Below are 12,180 nucleotides of genomic sequence, written 5' to 3'. Positions count from 1 at the left end.
CTAGAACAAAAGCGGTTGAAGCAGGTCAGTCTACAGCAGCAATGTATTGGCAACAGCTACAGCCAGAGTTTACTCAAGATTTCTCAGTGCTCACCAGTCACAGGAATGCCTGTCTGCCATTCCAGCATCTACCAGCAAGAGGCACTCTATGGAACAAATCAGGTGCACTGGCTGGACAGGGAGGTCTCTGCCACCCCTGCCTCTCCCAGTAGGAGGCCCTGTAGGGAATGGCATAGAAATGTTGGCTGTGAGAGGAGCTGTAGAGAATGGGGCAGGAGCTCTGACTGTGCGATAACTTCCATCTACCCCAGTCCCAGCCTCTCCCAGCAGGAGGCGCTGTACAAAACAGCACAAGCAGTGAGGAACAAGATGGACATGTGATGGAGAAGGTTCAGTACAGGAGACACTAACTCCACAGACAGCTATGGGAGTGGCAAGAGACAACAGCAAACTCTTTCAGTCTAATCAGCCCAATGAGAACTTCTGTAAGCAACACAAACAGGTCCCTCTGAGCCTCATGCCCACCCCCAGTGGGCCCCAACGTGAATTCTGACACTGGAAACAGACATGGCTGAGACTGAAAAGCAAAACGAACCGTGCTGTCAAATTGCAGCTTTAGGAAATTGAGAGACTTTCACAGGAAGATGAGATCAAAGACATGAGGAATCTCTACCCCAAATCCTATCCAGACCCTTGCTGCTGCCACCCATGCACCCATCTACACCCAGCCCAGGCCACCTCATCCTTGCCCAAGGCTTCTCAGTGCAGAGGGTCCTGCGCTGGTCCTCAGTGTGCATTGGATGAACCCTGCTCCACCTCGCACTAAGGGCACTTTCTCCATGGGACACACACTCTCTGCAGCTTCCTGGCCCTCATGTCAGAGGGGTTCAAGTCAGGCCAGGCTGACCTCTGCTCCCAGTGGACCATTTCACCCAGCAACTCCAGTGAGATGGACACAGGAAACAGCCCCCTCACTGTCATCTGTGGGACAGCCTCGGCAAGACCCATGCAGCAGGGCCCAATACGCCCTCAGAGCCTGTCTGACAAAACCCTACTCATTCTGTGCTGCATTATCATCAGCAAATCCAAGCCCCTGACATGGGGGTATAGTGAATACGGCATCACTCACAGGACACCACAACCCCCAGAGGCCCTGGGTCTATGGCACACTCGCTGCAGAGAGCTGGGGGGTTGAATTCTGCAGCCTCCCTCCTCTTTCAGCCAAAGGTGCAAGCCATGGTCACTACAGGTCCCAAAATGCAATGCGGCCTCCACTCAGGTCAAGATGCTGGGACCTGTGGTCCCCATGGGCCATCCCTCCACTTGCAGACCTGAGGGAGGGAGCAATCTGCTCCATTCTAGGCCAGTTCGGCACAGGCCTCAGATTCTTGATGAGCGGCTAAGCAAAGTCTGGGCCCCATTCCTGCATTACTAACAGTAACACTTAGCATTGTGCAGTGCGTCCCATTGCCTAAGTGCTTTACAAACATTAATCAAGATACGAACTAACAGGACAGTGGCAGCTGCTGGTTCACAGCTCGCTCTATCACTCCGATAATGCTGTGGGATTCATACCCTCTTTGAAGGGCAGGAGAATGTCTTTCCAGAGCCATGTGTCTTGGCCCAAGTGAGCTGCATGGGTCTGCCCCACATCCTGTGCTCTTAATGGAACCAGAGCTAACGTGGCTCACCTTTCGTTACTTCTCCACCTGTGCACCAGCAGAGACGGGCACGGCTCTGGGAAGTTCTTGCTGCTGGAGAGCCAGCGGGGGCACTGACACACGGGTCAGGTTTTGGTATGCCCCATTTGTTCTTTGTAAAAGGATTTCATGGCTGGTGAAAGGAGCTGCACTGGCAGGCTGGAGACTGACTCCTCCATGTACCGCAGGAATGGCAGAGCCTGGGCAAGTGCCACCCCTGCACACAGACAAAACTCTGCTAGGGAGGATGACCCTGTGGGGTAAGCTCCATCCAGCCCCATCACCCTTTCAGTCCCTGGCATTGCCAGTGGGTCAATAAGTGCCCACCACACGGATGGATTCTGAGGACATCTGTCCCAATAGCAACAAGTCTGAGACCCCAGCTCTGCTCTTTCTAAAGAGCAAGGGGAGAATCTTAAGTGCAGATATTTCAAACCCACAACTTCAGAACTTTCAGGAAGGTCCAATATTGGTCCTGACCAAAGGGCCAATGCCCTTTAAAGGGGCCCCGCCAGCGAGCCTCATCCTGTCCTCTTGCTAGCTGTCCTGTCCCACCCTTCCACAGTCATGGTGAACGAGCGGGGAGCGGGTTTTATAAATGGTATTACAGCAAATTTTGCAGCAGAGCAGAACATGCACATGCACGGTCCCAGCAAGCAGCACTCACAGCCTGCCTAGGAGGCCCCTTCCCAGCTACGGCTGCCTCAGCTTCTCTGGGGGAAGTCACAAATCACTTGCCACTGAGCTGCCTGTGTCGACTAGCAACATTTACTAGTTAGAAGAAAAGGAGGACTTGTGGCACCTTAGAGACTAACCAATTTATTTGAGCATAAACTTTTGTGAGCCGATGAAGTAAGCTGTAGCTCACTTAAGCTTATGCTCAAATAAATTGGTTAGTCTCTAAGGTGCCACAAGTCCTTCTGTTCTTTTTGCGGATACAGACTAACACGTCTGCTACTCTGAAACCGTTTATTAGTTAGGTGCACAGCACCCTCTGGTGCACACTGGACACCACTACAATTTAATCAAGCTACAGAGAGCACACAGCCTTAAAGACAATTGCATGTAAGAACAAAGAATGCCCCAAATTTCCCCTATGCATACCACTGTGGAGGAATACACTCCTCACCTGCAGAGGCACTGAGAAAGCTGGAAGTGAAGCTCTCACAGGGCAATTTGTTCTATAAAAGAGCAAGGGAACGTCCAATCAGAGGGGTGTGCAAGGGGACAAGCAGAGATAAGCCCCCCCATCAGTGGAGGGCACAAAACTCTTCCGGGGCCAGGGCAGTACCGGGGCCATGGCAGCTCCTCCAGCCCTGGGGCCGCAGGGGAGATCCAGCTCCTCTGGCTGCCAGGAGAAAGTGAGCTTCTCCATCTCCTGGAAGTGCGGAGGAGAGAGCCAGCCCCTCTGGCCATGGGGGCACAGAAAGTGCCCCCTCCAAAAGTGACCAAATTTTTATTCCTGTACACACCCCTACATCCAATTAAACTGAAAAGCAGTGAATTAAAAACTGGTCAAAAGAAACACTTTTTCATAAGACTCTCAATTAGCCTGTGGCACAAGAAATCATCAAAGCGGCATCAGCTATTTATATGGATAATGGGAACATCCAGAGTTACAACAATAAGAAAGTTTTTTAAACCAAATGTTTCTGGCAGGGCTATAAACCTTCATTCTTCCGGGCATGTGCCAATCTCTGACCTAGGGACAGCCATCCCATCACTGCCCACTGCAGAGTTCCCTGCACCCCTTCTGAACAGCTGGGACTGGCTTCTGTCAGAGGTAAGAAACTGGCTGGAGGAGCCCTACTCTGGGCCAGCCTGGCCATTTGTGTTCCTGACTAACCAGGCACCTGGTGTGCTTGGTTCCTGATTTTCTTTCTGGTCCCAGTTTTGAATCTCAGGCTGAAGCCTCCTAGCTGTTTGCATGGTGCCACCTACTAAAAGTAATTACCCCAGACAGACAGCCTCTTCCATCCTGCAGGTACACAGAGCACTGTACAAAGGTCAAGGGACATAAAAGCACAGACCAGAATCACGTCCCCTACCAAAGAATCAGTTGCCTCCAATGAGACAACATCAAGTAGTACTGCGAAACAGTTTGGCAGGAAGTGAGCAAGCCTTGTTTCCCAGCTGGAACTGCAGGAGGAGTTTTGGGAGAGAACAAAGCCACTCGGAAGCTCTATAAGAGCTGGACTGTTAGCTGAAAAAGCCAAAGCACCTTTCATTACCAGGTGGACAGAGCCTCAGTTTCATGTTTCAACCAAAACACAGACCTCTAGCAGCACAGCATTGCTTAGCACCGCACAAAGGCATTGGGGTCAGCACTGGATCCAAGAACAGAGCACTCCCACTCCTTGCAGCATAGCGCGCCACCTAGTACCACACTGGGGCCCTACTCCTTACTGAGCCAGCCACCTCGCTCCTTGTTTCATCCACACATTCCTTAGACTAGAACTTGCCTCCCATTCCTGGCCCCCAATAACTTACATTGGAGAGAATTCAAAGAAGAGCGACAAGAATGATTACAGGACTTGAAAACCTGCCTCATAGCAACAGACTCAAGGAGCTCAATCTATTTAGCTTAACAAAGTGAAGGTTAAGAGGTGACTTGATCACAGTCTGTAAGTACCTCCATGGGAAAAGAATATTTAATAATGGGCTCTTCAGTCTAGCAGACAAAGGTCAAATACAATCCAATAGCTTGAAGTTGAAGCTAGACAAATTCAGATTGGAAATAAGGTGTACGTTTTTAATGGCGGAGAGCAATCAACCATTGGAACAATTTACCTGGGGACGTGGTAGATTCTCCATCCCTGACAATTTTTAAGACTGGCTGCTTCTCTAGAAGATCTGCTCTAGGAATGATTGTGGAGGGCATTCTCCAACCTGTGCTATACAGGAGGTCAGACTAGACGATCACAATGGTCACTTCTGGCCTTGGAAACTATGAAACTCTGCTTAGCTTGAGAGTTCCAGTGGAAGTTTGATGGCAGGACAAGATCGACACCTAAGGAACCAAGCATATGCCTCTCCCTATTCCTCCGTGCTTCTATCTCATCATGCGACCCCACCACTACACCCCGGCAGCGATGACAGGCTTCCTCACCAGCTTCGCCCACAAGCCCCATTGCACTTTCTTCTATGGTGACCCATATGTAAGGAACTGAGCTAGTCCATAAAGCCGCCACCCTGGACATCTTCAGATCCCTCCCCTCTTCCAGGCAAGTGGCTTGGAGGGCCCCCCCAATACCCACTTGGCTCATGTTAATGACTATCCTTGTCCCAGCTCCCCTTGTTTGCTACATCCATTTATTGTATCTCACTTAGATGGCAAGCTCTTTGAGCCAGCAACCATCTCTGTCCAACACAGCACGGCCCTGCTCCTGGAGGAGGCCTCCAGATGCTGCTGTCACAAAAATAATTAATGCAAGGAATGAATACAAGGCAGCACTACGGCCTATGCCAGACACTCAACAATGGTCCCTTCTGGCCTCAGTATCTATGAATGGCTCTAGGAAACAGTGCTACGCAGCCCCAGCAGCTCTTCAGCTCCATCCCCATCCCTGGAAGGGCTAAGCAGGGTACTTGACTTTTACGGACACCAACTCAGGAATCCCCCCAACACCCCTGGGAGGTGGGGGAGGGGAGAATACTCTTTCCCACATCCCACAGGAGATGAAACCGTGGCACTGAGAAAAGCAGTGACTCGGCCAAGGATACATAATGAGCCGGTGGCAGAGCCAGTGTCAGAACTCAGGCCCTTCTAGGGCCCAGCTTGGTGCTCATTCCCCAAGGCCGCACTGTTTTATTATCAGGCTTATTGTGATTGCTGTGGGGCAGGGGCAGGGTCCTGCTGTGCTGGGTGCTGCATGCACACAGACAGAGATAGGAGGGTTGCCAACTTCGGTTGGACAAATTCCTGGAGGTTTCATCACATGACATTCTCTTTAATGAAAGACTAATCTTTAATTCATGGTTTGTATTCCATTGGATTGCATTTGACCTTTGTCTGCTAGACTGAAGAGCCCATTTTTAAATATTTGTTCCCCATGGAGGGTTGGCAACCCTAAGAGATAGTCCTTGGCCGGTGGAGTTGACAGTCTAACCTGAGCAGAAGCAGGAAGGGGCTGTGTCACACAGCAGGGGAGGGAAGCAAGGGTCAGATCGGGGGATGCGGGCAGTTAGTGCACACCTTGGTAACTCCAAAACCGCCACAAGATTTTTTAAAATCAATTAACTTAGCTCCCGCCACCCACCGCAGCTCCTCGCTCTCCCTGACTGGCTGAAGTTTTGCCGAGCATCTCAGAAGGAGGGGCAGGCATGTGGCGCATCGCAGAACCCTTTCCTCACCATCTCCACGGCAGCTGCGGGGCAATGGAAAACCCAGTAGAAGGGTAGTCCGGAGAGCTCACTTTTCACATGGATGGTGAGTTTGCTGGGGGTCTGTTGGCAGGAGAAGGAGTTGGCATCACTCTCTCTTCCTTCCAGCAAAGGGCACATCAGGTTGCTCAAGCGATTCAGGAAAGACGACACATGGGCTGTCAGCCGCTTGTTCAGCTCCTGGGAAAGCCCAAATGGAAAGGTGCAGTTAGTGGAAGCAGCAAAGCACCCTGGAGACCCCAATGCTAGGCTTACTCAGATCAGGTAGAAACACCAGCAAATAGGGTCCATCCCAGTTCATTCTGTCCCAAGGCTCCCCACTAACATCCTTGGGACTGTCACTGCAGGCAGCTTAGCCACACATCCTCCTTCACATTCCCTTAGCCAATACAGAACAAAGCCTCCAATGGAACAACCAGGACTGAGAGCAACAGACCCCCATCTGGTCTATGCTCGACAAAGAACCTTTCCTCACCAGTTCTCCCCATGCCCATCATTGCCTGGGATCTGGGCATTCCCTCCTGACTCACCAGATCACCAGCTCTGGGCAAGTGGCGTTCGAAAGGGCAGGATGTAGAAGGCGTAATGAAATTTTATCCCCATGTGGTTCCTGGGATGCCCTCTCCAATATCCCACTGCCCTCTTATTACCACCCAGGGCTCTCCTGCGCTAGGACACCTCTCAGCTGCTCCAGGCTGGCTGAGAAACTGTTGCAGCCTAGCCCACCTGCCAACACAGACAAGTGGGAAGCAGCCATTGTAGTATATGGGAGTAGCCAAGGGACGGAGGCAAGACTCCTCGGCCCATCACCATCCACTCCCCAGCAGAGGCCAAACTCTATAAAATACTCAAACGTTAAACCCAGTGATCAGGGTAACAGTCCCCACAAGGGGCTCCAAACAGGCCCTGCTCCCATCTGCCCCTTGGCCCGGAGACAGAGGGGACCTAAAAGAGAAGTAGATGGTCGCTTGTGCTGCCTGGCCTGTTTCTGAAACTACAGACATCATTAAAATGAGCATGTAACTGAGGCTGCAGAAACTGCCAGGGTAGCATCCCTGGAGGAGCGGTCCTGAAAAAGAAGCTGCTGGTAGCCTCTGACCTGGCCACTAAAGCTAACAACAGTCTCTCCCTTGATGGCCATACCCAGTTCTATGGCACCACAATCACCAGAAAGATGGGGGAAGGAGGACAGGCTGCCAGAGTGAGACACTGCTAATGCACTGGCCTTGCACCCCTGGAACAAGCTTCCATCCCAGCCTACAAGGGAAGTGTGTCTGATGGCCTCACCCCAAGCGATGTCTCTCAGAATCACAGAACCACCAGTTTGGTACAATGTCTGAGGAGGAGGAATCCAGTACTGGAACAGCCAGGGGTACTGACTCAGAACTGAGGGGCACTGATAGAGCTGTGGGGAGGGAAACCAGGACTGGAATAGAAGGGAGGCTGCAGATCAGGATTGAGGCACATCAGCAGAGATTGAGTGCAGGAGCCCAGGACTAGCATAGCAGGGAATGCTATAGGTCAGAATGGAGAGGAATCAGCAGACCTGCATAGGGCTTCCCACATCAAGGCCTTCTACCCTAGTCCTACTGAAGCTGTCATCCCCCCTCTGCGTGCCCTGTAAGATCATACTGGAATGTTAGCTGGCTTACGCATAAAAGGGGGTTTGTGGATTTTGCAAACCTCATTCCAGACTCACCTTGGACCTTTTCCCAACGATATCCGTGTCTGCACGCTCGTACCAAACACTGCTGAGGTCAGAGATCAGCAAGACGTAGCCGGTTTCTTTGAAACAAGCCTTGGCAATAAAAGTGAATTCACCAAAGCAAACTGAAGCCCAAGGCTGTGTCAGGAGGCTGCTATCTAGATCTTCAGAGCCCTCCATCCTGCAAGAGAACAAACAGGCTCAGACAGCAGCACTCCCAGCAAAGGAAGAGCACAACTTCCACCAGACCCCACTCCCTGGAGAGAACAAGCTCCAGGAAAGCTTATGTGCGCCTCTGAGACACCTTTGCATCCCCACTGGCTCACACTAGCCTTGAGGCCTGCAGCTGATGATACCAAACTAGCACTGAACACAAACATCATTCCAGAAAGCCTTTGACAAGGTCCCTCACCAAAGGCTCTTACATAAATTAAGTGGTCATGGGATACGAGGGAAGATCCTTTCATGGATTGCGAACTGGTTAAAAGACAGGAAACAAAGGGTAGGAATAAATGGTAAATTTTCAGAATGGAGAGGGGTAACTAGTGGTGTTACCAAGTGTCAGTCCTATGACCAATCCGATTTAACCTATTCATAAATGATCTGGAGAAAGAGGTAAACTGTCAGGTGGCAAAGTTTACAGATGATACTAAACTGCTCAAGATAGTTAAGACCAAGGCAGACTGTGAAGAACTTCAAAAAGATCTCACAAAACTAAGTGATTGGGCAACAAAATGGCAAATGAAATTTAATGTGGAGAAATGTCAAGTAACGCACATTGGAAAAAATAACCCCAACGATACATACAATATGATGGGGGCTAATTTAGCTACAACTAATCAGGAGAAAGATCTTGGCGTCATCGTGGATAGTTCTCTGAAGACGTCCACGCAGTGTGCAGCAGCAGTCAAAACAGCAAACGGGATGTTAGGAGTCATTAAAAAAGGGACAGAGAATAAGACGGAGAATATCTTATTGCCCTTATATAAATCCATGGTATGCCCACATCTTGAATAGTGCGTACAGATGTGGTCCCCTCATCTCAGAAAAGATATGCTGGCTTTAGAAAAGGTTCAGAGAAGGGCAACTAAAATGATTAGGGGTTTGGAATGGGTCCCATAGGAGGAGAGATTAAAGAGGCTAGGACTTTTCAGCTTGGAAAAGAGGAGACTAAGGGGGGAGATGATAGAGGTCTATAAACCCATGAGTGGTGTGGAGAAAGGGAATAAGGAAAAGTTATTTACTTGTTCCCATAATATAAGAACTGCGGGCCACCAAATGAAATGAATGGGCAGCAGGCTTAAAACAAATAAAAGGAAGTTCTTCTTCACTCAGTGCACAGTCAACCTGTGGAACTCCTTGCCTGAGGAGGTTGTGAAGGCTAGGACTATAACAGGGTTTAAAAGAGAACTGGATAAATTCATGGAGGTTAAGCCCATTAATGGCTATTAGCCAGGATAGGTAAAGAATGGTGTCCCTAGCCTCTGTTTGTCAGAGGGTGGAGATGGACGGCAGGAGAGAGATCACTTGATCATTGCCTCTTGGGTTCACTCCCTCTGGGGCACCTGGCGTTGGCCACTGTCCATAGACAGGATGCCTGTCTGGATGGACCTTTGGTCTGACCCGGTGTGGCCATTCTTATGTTCATAGTGACGCCTGGCCTCAGCTCCTTCCATGTGCAGCTCATAAGACAGGAAACAGGCCCCGTGGCCTGGAGAAATGTACCATTACAGGAGTGAATGAATGGCCTGCCCAGGGGAGACTATTCTTTGGCCATTTTGCATTGCAGTTGCTGTTCCATTTTTAAATAAATAATGTTGGTTATCAGAGAAACAAGATGGGCAGCACTAATGACAACCTTAGAAACCTCTGTACTCGGCCCAGCTTCTCCTCCTGCCAGATCCCATAGGCACATCACAATCCAGTGTTTGTGAATTCCCAATCACAGGGCTGCCCTGGCAGCACAAACAGTGAGTTATAATCTCACTGCAAGGACAAACTGGAGAAAGAAATGGTCTCTCCCTTGATGGCCATACCCAATTCTATGGCATCACAATCACCAGAAAGATGGGGGAAGGAGGACAGGCTGCCAGAGTGAGACGCTGCTAGTGCACTGGCCTTGCACCCCTGGAATCAAGCTTCCATCCCAGCTGGACAAACAAATCTGGATCAAAATATCACATGGGTGAAGGGGTTTGTGTTTCATCGTAAGAAGTCCCAGGAGAGTCCTACAACAGCTACAACTCCCAGCATACAATTCTCTTCAGTCCAACCATGGAGCATTGCATGCTGGGACCTACAATCTCCACAGCCTGCTTTTGAATATTAAAGATGATTGGCAAAGGAAAAAGCATGGGCTTGTGCCCTTTTCTGTGTCTTTACGAAGGACAGGGATGGCTCAAGAAGAGATGGGTCCCACCCCCCCCCCTTAAAAAAAATAGTTCTGAGGATCGCTTTTCACTAGAAATTCAAGTCCCATCTGGTTTTTTCCTAGGAGATGCTCTGGGAATGGCTAGAGGTGCCAATATTCTGTCTCTGACAGTGGCCAGGACCAGGCACTTTAGAGGGAAGGAAAAGAACTGGGCCATTATCGGATGATCCATTCCCTATTGTCCAGCCCCAGGTTCTGGCAGTTGGAGGTTTAGGGACTTCCAGAGCACTGAAATCAGTTATACTTTTGGCCTTCACAACATCCCCTGGCAGTGAGTTAAATAGGTTGACTGTGTGTTGTGTGAAGAAGTCTTTCCTCGTATTTGTTTCAAACCTGATGCCTATTAATTTCACTGGGCGACCCCTGGTTCTTGTGTTATGTGAAGGGGTAAATAACACCTCCCGGTTCACTCTCTCCAAACCAGTCATCGTCTTGTAGACCTCTCTCAGATCCCCTCAGTATGGCCCGGGACCCAACCCCATGCTGCAGGGATCCCTGAACCTCCAATTGCCTGAAGTGGGGACTGGACAGCAGGGGATGCATCACTGGGTAATTGCCCTGTTCTGTTCATTCCCTGGGAGGCACCTGGCACTGGCCATGGCAGGAAGTCAGGACACTGGCCTAGGTGGACCGTGATTGGTCTGACCCAGGCTGGCCTCTCTCATGTTCGTAGCCATCTCTTTTCTAAGGCGAAGAGGAGCAGTCTTTCTCATCTCTGCTGAGGGGACCAGAACGACACGCAGCGCTCGGCGCACGGGCGTCACACGAGGGAATGCCCTTCGCACTGCTTCTACCCTCGCTTTCCCCTTGCTCCTGCTGCGACGTGCCCGAGAAACACTTCGGGGGAAAGACCCCGTCCATGGACGCACGTGGGGGTGGGAAGAGGGACAGCAGGGGGGCCTCCACAGGCACAAGGGAGTTCAGTGCCCCCAAACCCCTCACCTCAGCCCCCCAAAACCTCTTCCCCTCACCCCATCCCCCCAAAACCTCTTCCTCTTCCCCAGCCCCCAACCCTCCAAAAACCTCTTCCCCTCACCCCCACTTCAGCCCCCCAAAACCTCTTCCCCTCACCCCGCCCTCACCTCAGCCCCCAAACCTCTTCCCCTCAACCCGCCCTCACCTCAGCCCCCCAAAACCTCTTCCCCTCACCCCCATCCCCCCAAAACCTCTTCCCCTCACCCCCATCCCCCCAAAACCTCTTCCTCTTCCCCAGCCCCCAACCCTCCAAAAACCTCTTCCCCTCACCCCCACTTCAGCCCCCCAAAACCTCTTCCCCTCAACCCGCCCTCACCTCAGCCCCCCAAAACCTCTTCCCCTCACCCCACCCTCACCTCAGCCCCCCAAAACCTCTTCCCCTCACCCCACCCTCACCTCAGCCCCCCAAAACCTCTTCCCCTCAACCCGCCCTCACCTCAGCCCCCCAAAACCTCTTCCCCTCACCCCGCCCTCACCTCAGCCCCCCAAAACCTCTTCCCCTCACCCCACCCCGACCTCAGCCCCCCAAAACCTCTTCCCCTCACCCCGCCCTCACCTCAGCCCCCAAACCTCTTCCCCTCACCCCGCCCTCACCTCAGCCCCCCAAAACCTCTTCCCCTCACCCCACCCCGACCTCAGCCCCCCAAAACCTCTTCCCCTCACCCCGCCCTCACCTCAGCCCCCCAAAACCTCTTCCCCTCACCCCGCCCTCACCTCAGCCCCCAAACCTCTTCCCCAACCCCCGCCTCAGCCCCCCAAACCCTTTTCCCCTCGCCCCGCCCTCACCTCATCCCCCCAAACCCTTTTCCCCTCGCCCCGCCCTCACCTCAGCCCCCCAAACCCTTTTCCCCTCGCCCCAGCCCGTCTCACCCTCCTCTGCCCCGCTCCGCCCCCCCCCCCGTACCGTGCGCGCCGCCCGGCTCCCGCGTGAGGCGCCACCCGCCCGGAGGAGGAGATTCCCCCCGGCGCGCGCGCTGCTGGAGGGG

The 12,180-nt window shown here is 51.9% G+C and overlaps 1 protein-coding gene across 1 annotated transcript in view; it reads right to left on the bottom strand.

Annotated features, from left to right (window-relative positions):
* The window catches only part of NHEJ1 (non-homologous end joining factor 1), a 152,470-nt gene extending 140,290 nt beyond the window's left edge, over positions 1-12,180 (bottom strand). The window contains exons 1-3 of the mRNA XM_073304674.1: positions 12,099-12,180; positions 7,783-7,969; positions 6,054-6,263 (exon numbers count right to left, since the gene is read on the bottom strand). Coding sequence (XP_073160775.1) covers positions 6,054-6,263; positions 7,783-7,968 — 396 coding nt within the window. The 5' untranslated portion in view covers position 7,969; positions 12,099-12,180. The remainder of the gene's footprint in view (positions 1-6,053; positions 6,264-7,782; positions 7,970-12,098) is intronic.

The sequence above is a fragment of the Lepidochelys kempii genome, chromosome 11 (assembly GCF_965140265.1).
Source record: "Lepidochelys kempii isolate rLepKem1 chromosome 11, rLepKem1.hap2, whole genome shotgun sequence".
NCBI lineage: Eukaryota > Metazoa > Chordata > Testudines > Cheloniidae > Lepidochelys > Lepidochelys kempii.
The sequence above is the reverse complement of the archived record's forward strand: the minus strand, read 5'-3'. Positions and strand labels throughout refer to the sequence as shown.